The sequence below is a fragment of the Artemia sp. Qi Xiang Cuo genome, chromosome 15 (assembly GCF_049724085.1).
Source record: "Artemia sp. Qi Xiang Cuo chromosome 15, ASM4972408v1, whole genome shotgun sequence".
Classification (NCBI taxonomy): domain Eukaryota; kingdom Metazoa; phylum Arthropoda; class Branchiopoda; order Anostraca; family Artemiidae; genus Artemia; species Artemia sp. Qi Xiang Cuo.
In genome coordinates, this window is record NC_142808.1 from 38177895 (window position 1) to 38202895 (window position 25001).

The 25001-nt window shown below is 34.9% G+C and overlaps 1 protein-coding gene across 2 annotated transcripts in view; it reads left to right on the forward strand.

Moving 5' to 3' along the window:
* The first annotated feature begins 1497 nt into the window (after nt 1-1497).
* LOC148943659 (nudC domain-containing protein 1) overlaps nt 1498-25001 on the forward strand; it is a 188495-nt gene continuing 164991 nt past the window's right edge. For both annotated transcript variants that reach the window (XM_089100915.1, XM_089100916.1), the window contains exon 1: nt 1498-1610. In XM_089100915.1, coding sequence (XP_088957041.1) covers nt 1499-1610 — 112 coding nt within the window. In that variant the 5' untranslated portion in view covers nt 1498. The remainder of the gene's footprint in view (nt 1611-25001) is intronic.

Sequence of the window (25001 nt, forward strand, 5' to 3'; positions counted from 1 at the left end):
CTAGAGCTAGTATAGAAATATATCTATAGAAATGAATTACATTTTTTTGCACAGTTAGCAGGGCACACTGAAGTTGAAGTAGCCTTAAACTTTGACTTAAAACGTTATATATTGACCACTTCTTTCAGAAAAGAATTTCGGAGGGTTATTCCGTGTTGATAAGAAAAGAGGGCAAAGGTGCAGTTTAGTTCCTCCTGTAGTGTAGTGCGCAGGAGCCCTATGGTGAAGGTGCAGGTTTGTTCTCCCTTATAAAACAACTTATTTCAGCAGATACAAAGAAGAAGCCCATTTGCGGCATTCTGTGGGACCCCAAAGTCCTGTACTACTATCAGATCCCGCGAGTGGCAGTTTACGCTCGTCAAGTTCTGGCTGTATCAGCCACATGTGCCCCAGCTAATTGGCTTTTTAGCATGACAGGACTGATAGTGACGGCAAACAGGTCTATGGCTCCAGGCGGAGTGAAAAAACTCGCTTTTGTTACATCAGTGGTAACTGAAGTGATGTAGCCGCTTATTTAAAATTGTTGGTGTTTTTAAACCATTGTATCTGATTTGTATAAAGTTTTTTTTTGATGTTGTTATTTGTTTTTTTGTTTTTTCAATTACTTTTTTTATATATTTTATGAACAAGAGATGTTTTAACTTAAAAATTTTAAAGTTATACACACATTATACCAAATAATTAACAAGAAGAAAATGACTAACAAGGGACTTTATAGGAACAATGTGATGTTAAACATTAAAACAACATAGGTTTCCCTGGGTGTAGTGGCTAAAAATGAGAATTCTACTTGGTCTGATTGACGGTGAACATAAACACTTTCCACACGGCCCAAAAAATTCTTGTTATGTCATATTGTTCTTGTATGTTTTTAGCCAACCATTTAAAAATCCTTACTAAAATCGAGGTTGAACGTGCTTGGTGAAGTGGAATTTTTATTATTATTTTTAATTAGAAAAATCGGCGCGCCATGGCACGCCGCCTGTCTAAAATCGTCGGCGCGCCCCCAAAAAAATTTCTGCACGCCTGGTGGCGCGCCGCTGCCAATACTGTCACACATTTGCCGCCGTCATCGGCATGGCGTGGCTTCGGGGACTACTACCAACATCATAACTTCCCGGGACGGAAGTTATAAAGGCTCATTTTATTTGCCATGCTTCACTTATGAACACATTGCATAGAGCAAAGCCCTGAACTGTGCTTTCGGACACTCGACATCTCATTTTCACACCATCCAGAAGACATTTTTATCTGTTTTCGCCAAACACTACTGCTAGTTCTTTTTCATTGCTCAGAAAAAGCATCAGTCGGTTAATAATTTCTGTTTTGATTCTAACACACCTTATCTATTGCTTTTGCACAGTCTAACAAAGGCAAGGCCGTACCCAGAATTTTTTTCTTCGGTGAGGGTTCAACTAATTGTTTGGACAGGGTCAGGGCATTTACAAATCAATTTATAAATCGCAACGCTGTCTGTATATTTCAAATTGTGTGAAACATGGCCTCTGTATTTGAACTAAAAGTTGATAGAGATCTTATTGACACCACCTTTGAAGGTTATAAGCTGAATCTTGAAAAGCTTTCAATAGAGGAGAATAAGCTTCTTAAAAGTAGGTTTTAGCATTAACTGTTTATTGAGAGGGAGGAAATTTCAATAGCTTGGCAGTGGGTGTATTCTAGGCCTATTGGGTAGGGTAGAATTCAGATAAAATATGAACACTATTAAGTTCTCTATTCAATTTTATTTCTTTAAAAGGTAAAATTATACTATTGGATATCTTGGAAAGGGGTTAGGCTAGGAAAATGAAACTTTTAGGAATGGATCTACAGGCTAAAATATGGGTAGCCTACTTTAGTTATGGTCAATATCTACCAAATCATATTATTGAGTTAGGAATAAAGTGAATACACCATTTGATGTATTTTTTTATGCTGATTATGAATATAATAAGCATTTCTATCAGAAATGAATTTCAGCCTCCCCCCTAGATAGGCTATACCCAACCTAACCCTGAATTGGCATGTATAGGGGGGGCTGAAATTCATTTCTGATAGAAATGCTTATTATATTTGTAATCAGCATAAAAAAAGGCATCGAATGGTGTATTCACTTTAGTCCTAACACAATAGCCTAATATGATTTGGTAGATATTGACCTTAGTTACTTTTGGCTATCTTGGAAATGGGTTGGGTTAGGAAAATGAAACTTTCAGGGATGGATCTACATGCTAAGGTATGGGTAAATATCTACCAAATCATATTAGGCCTATTGAGTTAGGAATAAAGTGAATACACCATTTGATGCCTTTTTTAATGCTGATTACGAATATAATAAGCATTTCTATCAGAAATGAATTTCAGCCCCCCCCCTATATAGGCTATACCTAACCTAACCCTGAATTGGCATATTTAGGGGGGGGCTGAAACTCATTTTTGATAGAAATGCTAATTATATTCGTAATCAGCATAAAAAAAGGCATCAAATGGTGTATTCACTTTAGTCATAACTCAATAATATGATTTGGTAGATAATTACCAAGGTATGTCCAGGGAAGGTACTTTGAAGTACCTACCTCCACTGCTTCCCCCCTCTATATAATGGTAAATTACTGCACATTACTAGTTGTTTTAGCTAACATTTCATCCTATATTTCTATCATAATTATAAATCACTGCTTACCTTTCACAACTTCAGCTTTTAACCTTGTTCATTAAAATATATTCCAAAATCCTATTTTCATTTAACAATCCATTTAACTTATTTACTATATAGCTGACATTGCTTATCAAACCTGTTTGTGATGTCACAACTTTGCTTATCATAACCCCTTTAACAGTTGCATGCAGGTGCCATGGGGTAAAAAGCAACTCCTGTCTTCCCGTCTCCGTAAGCTTAGAATACCATCTCTAACATATCGTCGCAAACAAGGCGATGTGATTACAGCATACAAGCTCCTAAATGCTGAGGATACCATTCCTGGCCTTTTCCACCTGGACAATTCAAACAGAACTCGTGGTCATTCTCAAAAGCAATTCCGAAAATGAGCCAACACCAGACTAAGGAACAAGTTCTTCTCAAATAGAGTTGTCAGCTTGTGGAACCCCCTTAGTGAAAAAACAGTAACCTCTACCAGCGTGGATGCGTTTAAGTCATCAGTGGATAGAGAGTGGCTCAACAAACTGTGGTGCACCATTTGGGATACCACAAATGATGATTAACTATCATCACTGAAGCTGGCGGACACAGGATTCGTCCTATCGCTAGCAAGTGCGATTTAAGGTAATTTAAGGTGTTGATAAGCCATTTAAACTTTATTGATTAGGGAAAGGATTTGACAAGGGATAGACCAGTAAAAAAATCCAAATTGTTTTTAGAGGACAAATTATGTTATGAGATGTTTTTATTTTTATAGGTCCATGTGCTCATGAAGGGAAGAGGTTTTTAAAATCCCCCTTCCCCTCAAACTCAAAATTTTACTTTACAAGCTTTTTTAAATATTTCTAAAGCACTAAGATATAGAGCACTACAAACATCAGAATCAACTTCAGAGGACAAATTATGTTATGGGAAGATGTTTTTGAAATCGCCCTTCCCCCCAAACTCAAAATTTTCCAAAATTTTACTTTAGAAGTTTTTTTTAATATTTCTAAAGCGCTAAGACATAGAGCGCTATAAACATCAGAATCGACTTTCAGAGGACAAATTATGTTACGGGAAGATGTTCTTGAAATCCTTCTTCCCCCAAACTCAAAATTTCCCAAAATTCTATTTTAGAAGCTTTTTTAAATATTTCTAAAGCGCTAAGACATAGAGTGCTACAAACATCAGAATTGACTTTAGAGGACAATTTATGTCATGGGAAGATGTTTTTGAAGTCCCCCCTTGCCCCATAGGCTACTCAAAATTTCCAAAAATTCTACTTTAGAGGCTTTTTTAAATATTTCTAAAGCACTAAGACATAGACCGCTACAAACATCAGAATTGACTTTAGAGGATAAGTTATGTCATTGGGAGATGTTTTTGAAATCCCCTTTCCCCCCCAAACTCAAAATTTTCAAAAATTCTTCTCTAGAAGCTTTTTAAATATTTCCAAAGCACTAACAGATAGTGCACTAAAAACAGCAGAATTGACTTTAGAGGCCAAATTAATTCTACAATAATTCCCCCTTCCCCCCAAACTCAAAGTTTTCCAAAGTTATACTTTAGAAGCTTTTTTAAATATTTATAAAGCGCTAAGACATAGAGCGCTACAAACATCAGAATCGACTTTAGAAGACAAGTTATATCATAGGAAGATGTTCTTTAAATCCCCCTCTCCCCAAACTCAAAACTTTACAAAATTCTTCTTTAGAAACTTTTTTAAATATTTATAAGGCACTAATAGATAGAGCACTACAAATAACAGAATTGATTTTAGAATAGAAGTTAAGTAATGGGAAGATGTTTTTGAAATCCCCCTTCCCCCCAAACTCAAAATTATACTTTAGGGGCTTTTTTAAATATTTCTAAAGCGCTAAGACATAGACTGCTACAAACATCAGAATCAACTTTAGAGGACAAGTTATGTCATGGGGAGATGTTTTTGAAATCCCCCTTCTCCCAAAGTCAAAATTTTCTAAAATTAAACTCTAGAAGCTTTTTAAATATTTCCAAAGCACTAACAGATAGTGCACTAAAAACAGCAGAATCAACTTTAGAGGCCAAATTAATTCTACAGTAATTCCCCCTTCCCCCCAAACTCAAAATTTTTTTGAAATCCCCTTTTGCCCCAAACTCAAAATTTTCCAAAATTCTACTTTAGAAGCTTTTTTAAATATTTCTAAAGGGCTAAGACATAGAGCGCTACAAACATCATAATCAACTTTAGAGGACAAGTTATGTTATGGGAAGATGTTTTTGAAATCCCCCTTCCCCCCAAACTCAAAATTTTCCAAAATTCTACTTTAGAAGCTTTTTTAAATATTTCTAAAGCACTAATAGATAGAGCGCTACAAATATCAGAATAGACTTCAGAGGACAAATTATGTTATAGGAAGATGTTTTTGAAATCCCCCTTCCCCCTAGACTCAAAATTTTCCAAAATTTTACTTTAGAAGCTTTTTTAAATATTTCTAAAGCGCTAAGACATAGAGCACTACAAACATCAGAATCAACTTTCAGAGGACAAATTATGTTATGGGAAGATGTTCTTGAAATCCTCCTTCCCCCCAAACTCAAAATTTTACAAAATTCTACTTTAGAAGCTTTTTTAAATATTTCTAAAGAACTAAGACATAGAGTGCTGACTTTAGAAATATTTAAAAAAGCCTCTAAAGTAGAATTTTGGAAAATTTTGGGTATGGGGCAAAGGGGGATTTCAAAAACATCTCTCCATGACATAATTTGTCCTCTGAAGTCGATTCTGATGTTTGTAGTGCTCTATGTCTTAGCACCTTAGAAATATTTAAAAAAGCTTCTAAAGTAGAATTTTGGAAAATTTTGAGTTTGGGGGGAAGGGGGATTTTAAGAACATCTTCCCATGACATAAATTTTCCTTTAAAGTTGATTCTGATGTTTGTAGTGCTCTATGTTTTAGCGCTTTAGAAATATTAAAAAAAACTTCTAAAGTAAAATTTTGAGTTTGGGGGGAAGGGGGATTTTAAAAACCTCTTCCCTTCATGAGCGCATGGACCTATAAAAATAAAAACATCTTCTTTAACAAAGTATTTTTAGAGGACATAATTTGTCCTCTAAAAATACTTTGGATTTTTTTACTGGTCTATCTCTTTTCAAATCCTTTCCCTAATTAATAAAGTTTAAACGGCTTATCAACACAGAGTTGCCTTCTACCCCATGGCACCTGCATTCTACTGTTAAAGGGGTTATGATAAACAAAGTTGTGACATCACAAAACGGGTTTGATAAGCAATGTCAGCTATATAGTAAATAAGTTAAATGGATTGTTAAATGAAAATAGGATTTTGGAATATATTTTAATGAACAAGGTTAAAAGCTGAAGTTGTGTAAGGTAAGCAGTGATTTATAATTATGATAGTAATATAGGATGAAATGCATCCTTAGCATGTAGATCCATCCCTGAAAGTTTCATTTTCCTAACCCAACCCCTTTCCAAGATAGCCAAAAGTAACTAAAGTAGAATTTTACCCATGAGATGTCTATACCTATTGAAATTTTGACATAACAATATTTTGCCTTAATTTTCAGTTATCAGCTTCTTTTTTTCTGGCTTTAGCTCTGAAAATGCAATTCCTGTTATTTGAGTAGAATTTTGAGCCATGTATATGGTTTTTTTTTCAAAATTTAGGAAATGTATTTGCATATCTTTAAAACCTTATAAATTTGGATTGAGCAAAGTTTTGAAGCTGAACACAGCTTTGTTGTACCTCATTTAAGCAGAAGATCTATTTTTCATGGTTTCCCTTTTATAGCACACAGATTTAAAGGTCATCAAAGGTCAGGTCCCTCTAGAAAGAGAAGGAGTGGATGTAGGTACTTCAAAATACCTCCCTAGGACATACTTTGGTAAATTTTTTGCACAATGCCTTTTTTGTGCTCTTTCTAAATATAATAATAATTTTTGTCTTAAATGAATTTTACCCCACCCCTATATATATCAATTCAGGGTATATATTTGCACATTAGGGGGGTGGGGATAAATTTTATTTCTGATGTAAATAAGAGGTAAGTTTAAACTTTTCCCCCACCCCCTAATGTGCAAATCTATACCTTGAATTGGCATATATAGGGGTGGGGGATAAAATTTGTTTCCAACAAAAATAATTATTATATTTGAAAAGAGCATAAAAAAGGCATCAAGTGGTATGTTTACTTTATTTGTAAGTCAATAATATGAATAACAAAAAATTTACCCATACTTTAGCCTGTAGACCCATCCCCAAAAGTTTCATTTTCCTAACCTAACCCCTTTCCAAGATAGCCAAAAGTGGCTTAAGTAGAATTTTACCCTGTAAAATTCTAGTTGAGCTAAATTTTGCTATCTTGGAAAGGGGTTAGGTTAGGAAAATGACTTTCAGGGATGGGTCTATAGGCTAAAGCATGCCATGGGAAGGTATTTTGAAGTACATATCTCCCCTTTGTCTCCCTCTAGAAGGTAGTGAATTTTAGTGACCTTTATAAATCTTGTGTTGTAAAAGTGAAACCTTGCAGAATAGATCTTCAGCTTAAATGAAGGACAAGGAAACTGTTTTCAGCTTTACAACTTTGTTCAATCCCAATTATGATGTTTCAAAGTTCTGCAAATACATTTCCTAAATTTAGAAAAAAAGTAATTGATATGGCTTAAAATTCTACTCAAGCAACATGAATTGCCTTTTCAGAACTAGCCAAAAACCAAAGAAAAAGAAACTGATAATTTAAAATTAAAGTAAAATGTTGTTTTGTCAAAATTTCAATAGGTATAGACCTGTCTAGTAGGCAAATTTCTAAGACTTAAAACTCAGAAGATGGTTAACATAGAAGCTTGGCAATACCTTCTCAGAGTATATTTTGGGTAAATATTTTGATGTTCATATTATTGAGTTACAAATGCCACTTAATGCCTTTTTTTTGCACTATAAGAATATAATAATTGCTCCTCTTTCAAATTCAAATTTAAGCCCTTCTTGAGCCCTTTAAAATGACCAAAAAATTTCTAATTTGGGGGTATATAAAAGTCTTAAAATGTTGGTTTCAAACTTACTATTTGATTAGAAATCCATTTTTTTAAAGTTATATAATCCAAAAGCATTGCTTTGTCACAATTAAGTTAGATAAAAAATTTGGTACTTGTCTGTTATATAAAACACACTTAACAAGAGAAGTTTGGTGACAATAAGATATGATGAAAACAGAATACTTTATTAGCGAAATTTTGAAGGTCATTTGTGAATTATTAAATTGGGAGCTTCAGTGTTGGCTGACCATCTCAAAGACAAAGAAAAGTTCATTATTAATGCAATTCTTGACCTAGCTCATTTTAGTTCATTATTAATGTAACTCTTGAGAAACTGGTTAGTTTACTTTGACTCGTGATAGAATATAATGTCTCACCATGGATGTTCAAGAATCATTCCAGATTGTTGGAAGGGCTACAACAAACTGAGCTGGAACAAGCAGGTTTCACTCATTTGAAATTGAACTACAAAAATAATTTTGTCAACCCAGCAACTAGTGCCTCTACCCATAAAGTAAAGAGAATGTCAGGTTCCTCAAAGTGGAGGAACAAACAGCACCAAGGTACATCCCGCCATCATTTACATTCATACTTAGTAGAGTATATTTGGAAGGCAGAAATAAAGGCAGAAGGCCAAGTTAATTTAACATGATTCTTGAGGACATTTCTGTGTTCTGGGAGCATATTTCCAAGTTGTAGTTTTCACAATTTTGATAATAAAATACTCTATTTTCATCATACGTTTAGGCTAGATAGGTTTGGTTAGCTTAAAGTACCATGGAACAGGGTAACTTTGAACTAAAAATTGTGAAAAATTGATGTTTTCTGCGATATTTTTCTTTAAACTAGTATTTACTCAAAACTATTTTTGGCGTTTGGGGCATACGTTATTCTGAATGGCAACTGTCCCAAACTGCTAGTCTTCATGTTGTTAGAGCTACACCAATCTAAAAATGGTGTTCAAAGTTACCTCAAGGGGTGTTTAACTTTGAACACTCAAACACTTCAACAGGTAACTTTGAACAGTCAATGAGCTCTTCTGGTGTAAGCTTCCAGTTAAAAAAAAACTCGTTTACTGGGAGAAAAGCATTACTTCTAAAGTAAAAAGGCAAAAGAGATTCAAATTAGTGCAGTATCAGCTGACCAAAGTCATGATAAAATACAAATTTTGCGCCGTGAGTGAGTCAGGGGGCTGGAAGATCATTCTGTACCTGGTCAGGATGAATTGATGCTGAGTGTTTCACCCTTGGAAAATAGAAGGATCCATTCTTGTTTTTTTGCTGGCAGATCACGTTTAGCGAGCCGTAAGAGGAAGGAGCATGTACCTTCAAAACTGCGAAATACTTGTAATTACAGCCCATGAAGAACTTTGCAATGAACCATAGTCCATCCATGGAGGCTGGTGGGTAGTTTGAACCTGTTGTGGCTACTTCTCCGCTCGACAGCATAGAGAGCCCACCACTCGCAGACTCATCAACTTCCATTTCAGACTCGCTGTTGCATCCTGTTGGGACGTCAGTTATGTCGGACTTGCAACTTGAATGACTTGAATCCTCTGTGTCTCCAATACTTTTCCCTGGTGTGACGCTTAGACGTTTGCGCGTGACGTTCCTCACAGATTTTTTAAATCTGCAGGCTTGTGGGACATACAATAAAACTTTGCTGACATTGTTTGCAACCTCGTGTGGAGCATATTGGGCCAAAAGTGGGTGGTTCTGGAGGACTCTGGAGCGTGAAAAGCACTTGGCAAAGCTAATTTTAAGATTTGCTTTTCCATTTGTGGCTAGAATTTCCAGGAGTAGCTTTAAAAGCTGGGGGAATTTGTCTTTTCTTACTGCGGTTTGTTTGGGTTGTCCGTTTTGTAATCATCAAGCATTTTCCTCCATGCTCTTTGCATTGTAGCAAAAAAAAAAAAAAAACAACGTCCATTGGTTGCAGTATATCTGTAGTGTTTGGGGGGAGGCATACTAAGCAAATGCTGTTTTCTCTGCAGGCTTTCAACACTTTGGCAGAAAAGTGGAAAGACAGGTTGTCACCCAGCAAAACTTTCACTCGTGCTCTCTTCTTCTGGTGAGGGAGTGCCAGCAACATAAACCACTCTTCAAAAACTTTGCTCTCAAACCATCTGGACTTACATACAGCATACTGAGCTCTTTTAGGGCCTCCTGTACACCATGACCTAAACATGCCCTCAGCTTTATAGCACACAAATGGTGGAAGCAGTTTGCCTCCTGCATTTCCACATATCATTAGGGATATTGCTCCCTTTGTTTCATTCATTGTTCTGGAGGGGTATTTGGCAACAATGAAACCAGAAGGAAATAAAACCAAAATTTTCAAAGAAAAAATATGTACAACTCAAATAATTTTACAATTCTAGGTTTTTCCAAAAAAGACGGAGAAAATCCCACCAATTTTTATTTACAATTGTCAGCCGTCTTTGCACAGCAATCTGTGAAAGACGACTCTTTCAAATTGTTCACGAAAGCTCTATTGGAGCAAAGTAATACAGAAACTTCAATTTTGGTTCATGAGATTTCCCTCACTACTCCCATTGATTGCTAATAGGCTTCCATCAAAGAAGAAACAAAAGAAGGCCTGAAAGAATTAGGAAGTGGTCGAAAACATAATTAGTAGCTAAAACCCAGTTTAACAGCTGAGCTTGATTTGCGTTTTTCTTGGATCAACAGATTTACAATGGTTTCCTAAAGGTCTGAATAGCAGAGCAAACTCTTTTAGTGTTATTTACTCCACTTGCTTTGCTTAAAAGTGGGTTAAAAATCAATTATTATTACACCAATTCAATGCTAATTTTTACAATTGGCCAGCACAGAACATTGAAATCCATATTGTAGAAAGACAAGGCTAACGTAGATAATTTCGGAGACCACACTGCCTTTCCATGACGATAAAATAAAAGTTCAAAATAGGAATAAAATCCTTTGTAATAGACAGTGTATAGAAAATTCACAAAAAATACCAGATATTTCGGTCACATATACAGTCACCGTCATTAGTAGTAAAACTGTTTTACTACTGATGACGGTCACTGTATATGTGACCAAAATATCTGGTATTTTTTGTGAATTTTCTATACACTGTCTATTAAAAAGGATTTTATCCCTATTTTGAACTTTTATTTTATTTACAAGGCTAGCTTTGAACAAATGTTCAAAGTTATCCCCAAAAAACAAAATACTTGCAGGAAACATTGAACACTGCCGCCATATTGAACCTATGGAATTAGGAAGAGATTTTACCAGAAAACCTAACCATTCGGCTCCTCAGCTATAGAAAAATGTCAAAATGAAAATCCTAGTCTAGCTTATCTAAGCAAAAAAGGGTAACTTACTTTTAGCACTTTTTCACATTTTTGAACTGCTCAAATTCTCTTGCAATTAACAAGATAAGATTTTGTCAGACGCTGTTTTCAACAACTACCAACTGATTCAGACGCCATCTAGCAATAATCTAGTAATAAGTTCGAACGAGCAATTCCACCGTCGTGCAATGGAGAGCGCTTAATATTTATTACTGATTTTATTCAAAGTTACCCCTAACGTTCAAAGTTACCCCTTTCTATGGTAGGTTTGTTTAGGTTATATTTTTAATATATGCTTTGCTTAACCCCCTCCCATGCCACTATTGAGTAAAGTGAACATGCCTCTCAATGGCTTTATTGAATTTTTAGGTTCTTAAATTTATAAAAATAGAAACATTTAAATGTTATAAATGTTATAACAGTTTTTAAGTGGCCTAACAGAATAAGTAAAAAAAATGGCAGATATGTTTTGAATTTTTTTATTCAACTTATCTTGACAAATTAATGTTACAATTCACAATCAATAGATTTACAATGAAATAATAAGTTTAAAACAAATGTTATAACCCATTTTTATATCCAAAAAATTAGAATGATATTATTATTTTCAAAGGTACTAAAAGGGCTTAAAATTGATTTTACGAGAGAAATGATTATTATATTCAGAAAGAGCATAAAAAATTGCATCTAGTGGTATGTTCACTTTATTCATAAGTTTATAATATGAACAGCAAAATATTTACCTATTTTTGGCCCTGGGCTCATTACTGAAAGTTTCATTTCCCCATCTCAACCACTCCAAAATAGTGAAAAGTAACTAAACTAGAATTTTACTTTTTTTCCCCACCCATCTTCCCTAGTAAGGCCTGGTGAAGCCCTAGGCTATTGGCAACACAATTTTGCTTTTTTTTCAATTTGGCTTTGTTTTGCATCATGGCTGAACTGTTCATGAGGTTAGCACCATAGGGTTACAGCCCTTCTGAAGTTAATATTATAATAGCCTACTCTTAGGGCTAGGCTGCATTTTCTAGTTAATGCTAAATCCAAGGGTAAGATTGCAGTTGCCTGACTCTTCTGAAGGATAAAATAGAAGTATTTGCCCACTGTGCAAATCCTTGCTCTTTCCAAATATGTGTAGTTAGATGACTAAAACTTTCAGGAATTAATTCAAGGCCAAAAATGTACCCTGGTGTAATAATCAAAACAGCATACTTAAAATATTGCAAATCAAAGATTCATTAGAGATAATCCTCAGCAAAGGTCCATAAAGGAGAATAGATTCAAAAGAGCAGTCCATTTTTCTGACCTACAAATGAAATTGAATTTTTAATTCCTTAAATTTATAAAAGTGAAAACATTTAAATGAATTTTTTTCAGTAAAGTACAAATTATATTTTGGCTTTTAGAAAGCATGTGGTTTTTCAACTCTATTCATATTGTTTTCAGCTCGTTTCGAGTTGACTCTGTTATTTGTTTTAATTTTTGTTCATTTTAAATTTAATATATTTGTAGATACTGATTTGTGCAAGATGTATGCTTGGTAGAGTGTTTGATTCTATTTTTGTTCATTTATGGTTTAATGGAGTTCTTTGCTTTTTTTGGAAAACTTATTTTGTGGAAAAAGTTTTTTAATTAATTTCTGTTTGTTTACATTGACATGGTCTTCTCAGGGAAAAAGAAAATAATAGCTTGAATCTTTCCAGTTGTCCCTTAAAAGAATTTATAGTTTGGCCTGCTATTTATGTACTGGAGAAACGTTTTCAGCAATTTTTGAACAACATAAACTCTTTTGAAAAACATGATACAAATAGTAGTGTTTAATTTAGTCATATACATCCTCTAGTTGACATGATAAATAAAAGTTAATACATTCCCAAAAATTTATATCTATGCTCTTTCACAGCCTGGATACAATTACACTCTTTTGATTTAGTAAATTTTTAAGAGTAGAAGTTGACCAATTTTAACCTAACCCCCTCTGTTGTTCTTGTTATATGGATGAGATGTCTTATTTGCAACCAGCATACAAACAGTGCGTTTTGATTTGATTTCTATGTAAAATTTAGTTTTTCAGAATATGAAAGAAATTAAACAACTGTGAGGGGTTGACCTACCCAATAACCATAAAAATATAGATACCATGCCGTTCAGCTATGCTGAAATAAATGATTGTCTTAAAATTTTGACTGGAAGTGTCTGGAAAATTATGAGCTAAAGAGGAGGGCTGATTGCCCTCCAATCACTTTTGACTCTTAAGAGGGCACTAGAACTTTTAATTTTCAATCAAATTAGTTCCTTTAAAATATCAACGACACTGGCTATGATAGAGCATCGCTCCCTAGGTCCTTTTATGCCCTATAGTGCTTATATGCCCTTTTAATACCTGCATGCATATAGGTTTTTTGTTTAATTGAAAATTCCTCTATACGTTTCCTAAAAGTTTCAACTTAATGCCATTAGTTTTGTTAGTTACAGTAACCCTAGAAGCAGCATTAAATGAATATACACAGTGTCTTCTGGCTAGCTCAAAATCCACAACCTATGAAGGTATGAAGGTGAAATTTTCAGAGATTATTCCTGTTGTACATATGAAAACCTGGCATCCATTTGCAGGTTGTCAAAAGGGCCTATCAGCAATATCTTAGGAACAGTTTTGTGTGTGAACTTAAAACTTTCGACACTTGTTGTGGGGGATGTTGAGCCAACCAAAAGAAAATATTTGCATCATAATACGAATGCTTCTACTCCTACAACTACTGCTACTATTACTATTACTACTACTAAAGCCAAGACTACTACTATTAACTGTACTCCTACACTACTACTATATTTACTGATGCTACTACTACAACTAATAAACCTAACGGTATTAAGGCAAAAATGTTCGGAAGTATTGTAATTGTATTGAAATAAATTGAAACACACTATGCCCATATAGGTTGTCTAGAGGATGTATCAGCAATGCTCGAGGACCAGTTGATGGTATTAGGTTAAAAATTTCATCTTTTGTTGAAGGGGATTTTGAAAACACTTGCTATTTGCATACTGGTACTAATGCTACTACTGCTACAGCAACTATTGCTATGCATAATTACTGAACCTTTCAACAATGCTGAAAAACTGATATCTCAAAACTTTGTTTGGATATTTGTTATGGGAAATGATGGGCGTGGGGCAGGGGGAGGTTTCTCTCAAACCAATTTTACTCTTAAAAAGAGGGCTATAACTTCTAATTTAAAATCAAATGAAACCCATTTGAATTTAATACAACCACCCATGCCATAAAAACTTTATATGCGACCAGGGCATAGCTTAAAGCCCTTGCCCCAGGACTCTGGGGGGTGTTGCCTACCCTGGAAGCATTGTTTTATGTTCTTTGGTCTATTTTAAACAAAATTTCCTTTGCACAATTTGAATCAAGTGTATTTGGTGAAAAGAGGGGTAGTTAGGTGGGGCGGGGGTGCTGCTTGACCTCCATCACTATTGACTCTTAAAAGGGAACTGGAACTTCCAATTTCAACCAAACAAGCCACCTCTAAAGCTTATACAACTATCCCTTCCATAAGAACTTTAAATGCTCCAGGGGCATAACTTTCAACCCTCCTCCTCAGGCTCTGGTGGTTTATATCAACCTCAAAAGCCTTGTGTAGCGATGGAAAAATTTATTGAAGATAATATTTGTTATGGTTTGTAATAAAAAAAATAGTGTTGAGATCAAATGTATTCTTATCAATCAAAACAAAACCTTGTTTTCTCAGTAAGTCAGATATGAATGACATAGGTTTCTTTCCTTATTTCTTATTTCTTATACTTGAGCCGGATACTGGAATTTCTCTTATGTACATATTAATCGAATTGTATTTTAATGCTGATTTTGAATCTCTTGGAATTATTTTATTTGATTTAATCCATCAAAAATTGCTAGGAATTAAGAATTATTGAACTATAAATTTTGACGTCTCAAAGCTTTGTTTCCGCGGCGGAATTAGATCTCACTTAAAAGATACGAATTCTTATAGGCTAGCAGGGGTTAGAAACTCTTTCCAAGCTGTGGCGATGACAACCTTTGGTACTTTTATGGATGAAGAAGCGTGGCCTCTTCTTTCTTGAGCTATCTGGAGATCAGATTCCTTTGGGAGCGTTTACCTTTGAGACTTACGAACTAATTATCTATTATGGGACTAGACGCAGACATATAAATAAAATAAACATAGATGAAAAGACAATAGATTTATTGAAATTAAGTGCTTAGTTGCACAGGAAAAGGTCACTTGTATGGCAGTAACGGTGATCAATATAAATTAAATTCGTCTGAATCTCTCTAGTTCTAAGGTACTAATCGCTTCAAATCTGGATAGAGATTAAAATTAAAAAGGCACATTTACCTCACTCCCAAACGCAGTTCTTTCGTCCTGTACTGTAAGGACTGGCTGCCATTGGCCCAAGAGGACCAAGGGTGTAAATCTTTCGTCCAATGAATTCTTTAAGATTTTTCAGATGACTCAGGCGTTCACAAGATTTTTTTTGTCTTTTAAACTTCCTTAGAAATGTTGTGTATTACATTTCTTTGCTACAGTTATCTTAGCAAAATTCGAATGACTAGCGTCATTGTTTTACTGACTATAGAAAGCCGTTTCTCGTTTTGCCGATTAAAAATTTATACTCTTTGAAGCGGTATTTGAAATTCATTATGGGAAGGTTAGTTTCTTCCCGAATCATCTTTATAAAGAAAAAATATTGTATTTTAAATATATGGTATTTTACTGCTGGTGCACATCATTCTTCCCGTGAAATAATGACGTCCTGTCATTAGTGACTGCTCATTAGGAGAGCTTAAATTTTTTTTCAATTATTTTTCTTATTTTATTCCACATCCCTATCTAAAATTCATCTACCGGACTAAGATTATTTATGGTTCTAGGTTAGCTACTATACTAAAGATTTTTTTTTCTATATCTAACACTGATTATTTTTACATTTCCAACAAGGTTGGGACTATTCTACTTTTACATTAGTTTTTTTTTTGATTTTGCTGTCTATATGACGTACTACATACTATCTACACTACGTTGAATGAATAACATGATAATATTACACCTAATTCTACTTGTGGTACATACATGAATGATTTATAACATACAATATTTGGTTCATCATATTCACTGATGACCTTAAAACACTTTCACTATTGGGATGTTTGAATTGTCAAAGCTATTAGGAAGTGACACATGTAGTTTCACATCTATTCATCACCTTTCGTGTCCTTAGTGTACTACACCCTTCTGTTGTAAATTACTGTCCTTCACTCCTTTTGTCGTGGCAAAAAATTTCGAAGCACTTACGTTATGGTTTCTTCATGGAACAGTTCGAGTCTAGCTGTCTTTACACGGTAAGTTTTCCCTAATAGTCAACTGGGATATGACCGTTAAATATCGTTCTAATAGTCAACTGAGAAATGATCCTTCCCACTATAGGTGTTGGTGTTTTTCTCCTTAGCATATAATTTTTAGGATTTTTGAGGTACATAGAGAATGTATTCTTGCGTAAAATTGTTCATTTGTGCCTTTTGAAACGGGTTGTCGTCATACTATTGTGACTCTTTTAATATATTGTCTTTAAATTCAACTTCAAACATCTTCAAATATCATTTAACTTTAACCATCATTAAATATCGTGTGTTGATCAATGGGGTTCTCATAATTAAACTTCAAATTGTCTTTAACTTCAGCTTCAAATATCTTCAAATGTCTTTAAGTATCTTTTAACTTCAAATATCGTTAAATATCGTTTATCTTGTACTTCTCGATGGTGTTCTGAGAGTTAAAGTTCAAATTGTCTTTAATTTCTGCTTCAAATATCTTCAAATGTCTTTAAGTGTCATTTAACTTCAAATATCGTTTATCTTGTGCTGATCGATGAAGTTCTCAGAATTAAACTTCAAATTGTCTTTAATTTCGTCTTCGAATATCTTCAAATGTCTTTAAGTGTCATTTAACTTTAAATATCATTTAATATCGTTTAGCTTCAAACATCATCACTATATTGTCAAATTATTCTGGGGTCCATAGTGAGTATCCAGAGTGATATCTACGTATTTATATCTTGTACTGGCCAATGGGTTTCTCAACGTCTATGTGATTATATAGTTCGTTAAAGCACTTGATAATGAGGTTCAAATATAGTGTTACCTGATACATAATATGGTTCATAGTCGAAGAAATGACAATCGAAGGTAACTGTTGTTTTCGTAGACGAAGCTGGGATGGAACTCGCCTGGAGTTATGGTGAGTACTCTTCGTTGGTTGAGATATGATGAAAACAGATGCTACTGGGTCGTATCTGTACTAGGCAGCTCATTGTAATACTCAATAACCAATTTGCCATTTACTTCCTGTAATAAAAATAACGCGGCAGAATCACAAGTTCTTTGAAGTAAATACACATACAATAATTCACGCATTATTGGGTATATTAATTTCTAAGCTATGAGACAGAGTTAAATAAATACACTAATATTAGTACTCACAATGAAAATTTAAAAATTTAAAATAGAGATGTCTTCAAATTTGTTTTGAGAACGGAAATATCGATATTAAATAAACATAATTTACCCTACATTATTAAGTTTGAGGTCTAAATTTTACAATATTTTTCATGCCTGCATTGTTCACGGAAGTCCGTGCTGTATAAGAAACGCATGTGCAGCGTCATAACCGCACAGTTTTACGCAAACGATACTACAATGAGGGAGCAAGACATAACAAGAACTAGTGGAGTCCTCTATACCCACTAGTTTTCTGATGTCTTCCCTATTTTTTGGCTTAGGCGTTCTCATGGGGCTCCGGGTTTAACCTCAGCATTTCAGCTGTTTCCCCGTGTTCTTCTCTTGGTTTTCGTCTTCTTATTCTTAGGACTTTTCCGTAATTAAAAGTCAATAGGGTTCTTATGGTCAGGGAAGTTGCGAATATGAAACATACGGCCAATAGTATGTTCCACCAGGAATTGGTCGAGAACAATCCGTATTTATTATCTACATACGCTAATCTTTGGTCTTCATTTGTAAATAGGGGAATCTGCGAATCTAATGCTTCTTTTATTTTTGCAAGCCTTATTGTCCCTTTATTCTTTTCTATTTTTGACCATATCGAGGTTTTTATTTCCTCGTTTTCTATATTGGGAATAGTGTACGACAGGTTGATCGCCTTAAAGTTAGTTATTTTGGGACTTATTATCTTTGTGCTCGTCGTAATTAACGGCGTTCGGACGGTTGACTTTTTAGTTACGAGTCGACACCCTTGTTTTATGGTTATCGTACCCACATTTTGTAATAGTAATTCTGTTTTGTAACTTGGGTCTATTCTTTCTGTATTATTGTAACAAGACAGAGTTCCAACAGTTTCTCTTGGAACTGAGAACAACCAAAGGTCATTTCTAAGGTGAATGAATATTTCTCGTTTAGTACTTCCTACCATGGCTTCGCATGAATTCGGTGTTTCTTGCTGTTGTGTGTCTTTCAAAAATATATCTAACATACAGGATCCAGACTTGACATTGTAAATAGGTAACGTGAGTTGGCATACTAAGTTTTTGAATGGTACGCACTCTTTTAAGTCTTGTGGATTGGCTAGGGCGTATTTTCGTCTATCTTGATCGATAAGCAAGTACTCTGCTTCAGGCGTGATAGTCATAGATGAATTCGTTTTATTTATGTTAGCCAGGAAAGTCGAAATTTTGTACAGGTCGTAAACGGATTTTTGATTTATCAGAGGAATTGTTACTACCGCAAATCGCTGTTCATTTATTTCCGTGACGTGGACTTTTAATTTAGTATAGTAATGGAATAAATTTGATACTTCTGGTTCTATGGGCAAATGTAAGCCAAACGTTAGGTGCGTTTTTATTTTGTCTAGCATACTTTTTAGGCTAGAAGGATCTACTAGGTCGTAGGACAAAATTCCTCCCGTGATTGCAAATAGTGCAAACTCGAACTTGCTGACGTCTGTCGCCAAATTTAGTAATGACATGGTAATTGTATCTAGTGAAATCAAGGTTAAGCTCGCGTCTATTACCACGCGGTCCACTTCATTCCTTAAGTAATTCATTACGTCTATAGTTTTTGAGATTCTCTTAGATATCATGTCAATTTTATCTCTTTGGTAATTTGCTACGCTGGCTTGTATCTCTTGAACGTGTAATGTTACGTTCATGGCATTGTTCAACTTTCTTACACTTTCCCTTAGGCTGTTTAGGTCTTCCTCTGTCGTTAAACCGAAAAGTTGGGAGGCGAGTTCTCCGATGATGGGAACTAGACCTGTAGATCTACGGTATTTATTTCTTTGAAAGAATACTTCGAAAATCTTCGTGGTACTTTGTTTTAATTTTTGTACTTCCGTGTTGAATAATTCAAATAGGGCTTGTAATCTTTGTCCATATAGTATTAAGTAGGCTTGATGAGTTGAAATTTTTTGTGTACTTTTCTCGTTTAGATTGGGTAACGGTTGTTCGTTGTTCGTTGTGTAATTTCCATCGTAAGGTTTTCCTTTCCCTGTAGTCAGTAGTTTAGGGTTTTGTGTCAATTTTGTTTTAGTAACGTGTTTTGCCAAGTCTTCCATATTATCCGCCAGTCTTTTCTATCTGTCTTCCTCAGTGCTCGTTCCAAGTGCTATGTCAATTCCTGTTCTTTTTTCATCAGGGTCATCTATTACGAATTTTGATTTTTGTTTGTGTACAACTGAAGTTGGAAACTATTTATTATCTTTATTATGGGTGATTTTACTGGCCTGTAGTCCTTTGTTCGATCTAAGGTATTGAAATATCGATTCTTTGAGTTCATTCGTGTTTTTTTCTAGCCTTGTTACTTGCTGGAACAAGGTTTCAAAAGGTTTGGGATCCAATTGCATAAAGATTTTCCATGCGTCATGGCTAACTAGCAGTGAATTTTCATGCTTGAATATTACTCCATGTTTTACAATATCTTGGGCCACTGCGTGAACAACGAGGATTAGGATGATATTCTTAGGCCTCATCTTGTTGTTTGTTTCTAGAATTAATTTATCATTTATTGTTTTTATTTTTTGTTTTTGCAAAATTCTTTTCAAGGTACCTTAATTTTTACTTAGTTTATTTCTTATTATGTAATCATTTTGTGGCATTTGCCGAAGAAAACTGATTTGTAAGCGTAGAACAGAATGATTATTTAATGATTAGATAGGTTAGGAAAGTAAAGTTAGGACTTCAGAGCTTAATTCTGGTCGTGATATACCTCTAAGACTGGTTGAGATATGACTTTAAAGCTTAGCTAGTAATCGATATATAATTTATTTATTTATTTATTTTTTTTTTTTGAGTAAGGAACATATGAGTAAGCAGGCGTGCAGCACATAATTACACTGGTATCCTATTTTGTGTGTAGGCCTAAAATAATTATAATCTACACTATGACAAAATAGTTTATGCATGGGAGGTTAATTTCTTCTAAAGTTACCTACTAATGGGTAGTTTTGAGTTTACAATCTTTTCTTGATTTTCTTGCTACTATTTTTATGGGCGTCTCTTTTCCTTTTGTAAGTTTTCATACGTTTCAGGAATAATTTGCTACCGAGGGATTTTTATTCTTCAGATTCAGGGTTAAATAAAAATTGTTTGTAATGTTGGATTTCCACTAAAGGGTGATGTATGCCTTAATACTTGACACATTGGGGATTTTTTTCGAGGTTATAGCAAATTTTGGGGGCTCTACATTTATCAAGGAGTAATAAGTCTGTATGGGTGGGTCCCTTGCAATAGAAATACTTGATATTGAGGTTCTTTTGTAGGCGTCTTATCAATAATTGTAGACAGCCAAGTTGCTTTGCGCTTCTTTTCCTATATTTTGTTTTGACCTCCCCTCTATCCGGGCGATACTTGGGGGAATTTGCAAGCGCTAAACCATACTTATAGGTGTGGGGTGCGTACCCTTTAAGGTTGTAGGTTACATCCCATTCATTCTCATATATTTGATTTCCTTTTTCGTCCACGACTAACATAGCTGCCGAATATATAATGTTTTCCTTCGCGTTCATTATGCTAATGAACTCTGTATCAATTATCGCCCTTCGAGTAGGTTTTGACTCCATTGTTATGATCTGATAATGCTCACAGTTTGGACCTGGGTCGATTTTTTTCACGGTAAAAATAAGGGAAGAAGTCGTCAAAAAAAAACAAAACTTGTCTTTTTGCGAGACCTCCCCCCACACCACCCACGAAACGGGGTACGTCTAATTAGGTTTAATTACACAACTTGATACTGAGTAGGGGATGATTTCCATAGTTCCTTTGTAGAATATAAGTTGAAAATATGTTGTTGTTTTTTTTTTGTTTGGACCTGGGTCGATTTTTCATAGAAAATCCGAGGGGACCGCCAAAACTCAACAAAATAAGCGCTAAATGGCCTGAGTTTCTCCCCAGGCTTCCCACAAAACGTGGTCCAACACCACTTGTCGTTCTCAGTCGACCACGAGCCTCCTACATTTGGTTATTTTTTGTTCCAACCTTTCTTTTAGCCTTTGAAAGGGCATAGAAGTAACACTAACAAAAGTAAGACATCTAAAACTTAATCAATTCCTTACTTGGTTAACTCTAAATTCACACTGTTAAATTTATTACGGTGTTACATTTATTATCTTTGAGATTTGTCTTTACGTTAAATAGGGATATTTCCAACTGTCAGCTTTTTCAACCGTTCTACCTGACTGTGTCGTGATTTTATCCTCTGGTTGTTTTGGTTTTTTCTTTTTCAGGTTTTGTAGCGAAAAAATGTCAAATTTTTTTAATTGTTTTTTAAAAAACTAGTACACGTTTGATTTCGTTTGTTTACCGTGTGTGGATGATGAGGTCAACCTTGATTTCCCCATTTGCTTAACTAATACAGGGTCTGATTTAACTTTAGATTTTTAAGAACTGGCTACTGACGTATCCCGATTAGACTTCTGAGAGGTGGTACTTTTTGTGGTATCACCTGCCATCCCTTCGCAACTTTCTACTCCCTTGGAAGTAGAAGGTTTATTCCCTAAGTCTCTGCCTCGAGTTTTCAACTTGGATGATTTAAAAGATTCTTGAGAGCTTTGGGAGGAATCAATAGTTTTTTCGGGGTTTCTCCATTGTTTGAATGCCATGTCTTCAGGGGGATGAGATATTTTTTACACTAAAGGGCCCCTCCATGTATTCCAATGTTTGGGTTTGGCCTTGAACACAATGCTATCATAATAATGACTTAGATGTACTTCCTTGGGAGTCTTGGTCTTGGGTCCAACGCTTTGACTTAGGTTAATTTGAAAGATTTTTAGATCATCAACTTCTCGCTGGTTTGTTTTATTTAAGTCTTTGGGAAGCGTTTTCTTTACAGCAATACCGGGGGTTTCTGCGGCTCTGTTTAATTATTCCTGTAAAGAGAGGGGCCTTTCTATCGGTTTTGCACGGGAAACCATATCGTCTGGAAATCTTTTGGGGGGACTTGGGGTCGAAATTATATGGAGTAAAAACGGTTTTTTTGGATATAATGTATAATCTAAATTTCTTGTGCCCGCTGATGACAAATTTTTTTGACCTACTGGCGTTTTTGTTTCATGGAAAAATTCAGGTAGTGGGGATTTCTTCTCAGAAATAACTAGATTTTCCACCGCCAGAAACTCTTCAATGTGTTGTTAATCACTGTCATTTTAAAAATAATCTTGTTTTAAATTAGAGGGTTTTATCCCTACCAATCTCGGCCTTGGGGGTTCATTTTTCGAATCTGACGAATCAGTAGAAACGGGATGCGGTACCCATCTCTCTGGAAATTTGGCTCTTTTTATTCGGCTAACATGCACCTTTTAAGTTCTTCCACTTTTGCTTAAAATGGGTTTTCTATTTTAAATGTACATTCATTATCATACTTGTTGACTGTGCTGTATGGTCAAGAATATTTGTTGGAAAGTTTTTTTCCTTCTGTTTTTGCCTCGTTCTTTAGGTAAATGAAGTCTCCTACTTTGAAATTTATATCCCCCTTAAATTTGGGCTGGTTTCTTAGCTCTTGGTTTATTTTACATTTTTCCAGCTCTTGCCTACCTATTTTATAAGTTTTCCTCATCCTATTTATGAATTCTTGTTTATAATCTTCCGAGTTGTTATAATAATGCTGATACTCAAAAATATCATCATAAGGGATTCTAAAATCGCGACCAAGAAGTAAATAAAATTGCTTGTTTATGGTTGTTTAAGAATAAGCAGTGTTGATTAATTTAGTTAAATAGGGTAAGAATTTATCCCAGTCGCTCCTATTGTCTTTCGTATAAATACTTTGTACGTTCGAAAATATTTTATGCCTGTTTTCTATTTTGCCATTAGCTTGTGGATGGTACGGCGCTGTCACCATTTTCTCTATATTAAGGAAACTCATTAAATCTTTTGTTACTTTTGCAACAAAATTGCTCCCATTGTCGCTCAAAATTTTATTAGGAATGCCGAATTGTAAAAATAATTTTGCTAATGCCTTACTTGTGGCATAAGCACCTTAATTTTTTAAGGCTTTTGCAAAGATAAATCCGGAAAAATGATCTATAACCGAACAAATACAAGTGTGGCCTCTGCTAGAAACAGGTAAGCCTCCACTTGTCCCGTATAGGTCAAATGAGATAATATCGAAGGGGTAATTGGCCACCGGGACCCTTCCCATTGGAGGATTTGGATAGGCTGGGGGGATTTTTCTCAAATTACATGCTTCGCATGTGCTTAACAAGTCTTTAAGTTTAGTCAGTGCCGATTGCACGTAAAAGTATTGTTTTAACTTATGGAACGTTTTCATAGCTCCTAAATGTCCACCTGTGTCCGCATGAAAATATTCAAATGCAGGCCCTTTCAAGTTTTGTGATAATACAGGTATTATCGAGGTTTGGTTTCCATTTGTGTTAGTAGTCACAATTCTACACAGTGTTTCTTCATCAAGGTCGTAGTAAAAATTATCTATCTCTTTTCTAAGAGTTTTGAATTTATCCGGTAATGCTTTATCATTCACAAAATAATCAATTAGTGCTACACACACTTCGTCCTTTTTTTGCTTTCTTTTTATATTTTCCAAAGACAAGGGACAATAGTTAATCTTATTTTCTTTTACTGCGTCTTTGAATTTGTTTTTCTTACATCCATGTTTCCTTTTAGCATTAATAGCATTAACTTCATTTTCTTCAGTTTCCGATGGACTTTTTTCTGGGTATCTACTCAAAAAGTCGCAAGCTGCGTTTTGTTTTCCCTTTAAATGTTCAAATTCATAGTCTAGGTCTTGGATTTTCATGATCCATCTAGCTAGAATGCCCGTGGGGTTTTTAAATGTGCGCAGGTACTGCAAGCTTTTACGGTCTGATCGTAATATAAATTGTCTACAAATTAAATAATGCCTATATTTGTCCAAGTGGTAGATAATAGATAGTAATTCTATTATTCGCCTTTTGATAAAGTTTTACTTGAATAGCATATAACTTTTTCTATTTGTTTGGGTGTTCCCTGTAGAGGGTTAGGGTTTCCTTCTGGGATTATTTGCGAAAGAATTGCGCCTATGCCTTTTGAAGTAGCATCAGTGGTGACCACAAATTTCCCATTTTCGAAATCAGGGAGTGACAAAATTGGTTCGGAAGTGAGTGCCTTTTTAAGACGGTCTAGGGAAGTTTGAGCTTCCTGGGACCAGGTAACATTATGGGAGTTTCCTTTGGTGAATTCCGTGAGGGGTTTCGCAATTTGGACATAATTGCGTACGAATTTTCTAAAGTAGCCTGTAAGGCCAAAAATTCCTCTTAATTCTTTCTTTGTTCTGGGGGGCTCGAGGTTTTCAACGTATTTTATTTTATCAGGGTCTGGGGATATCTCTCCCTGTGTTACTAGTACTCCTAAAAATTTAATTTTTGATTGCAATAAAGTTACGTTCTTAGCATGGGATTTTAAACTTCCTCACCTGAAATTCTTGAACACCTCAGCTGATGTATTTAAGTGCTGCTCAG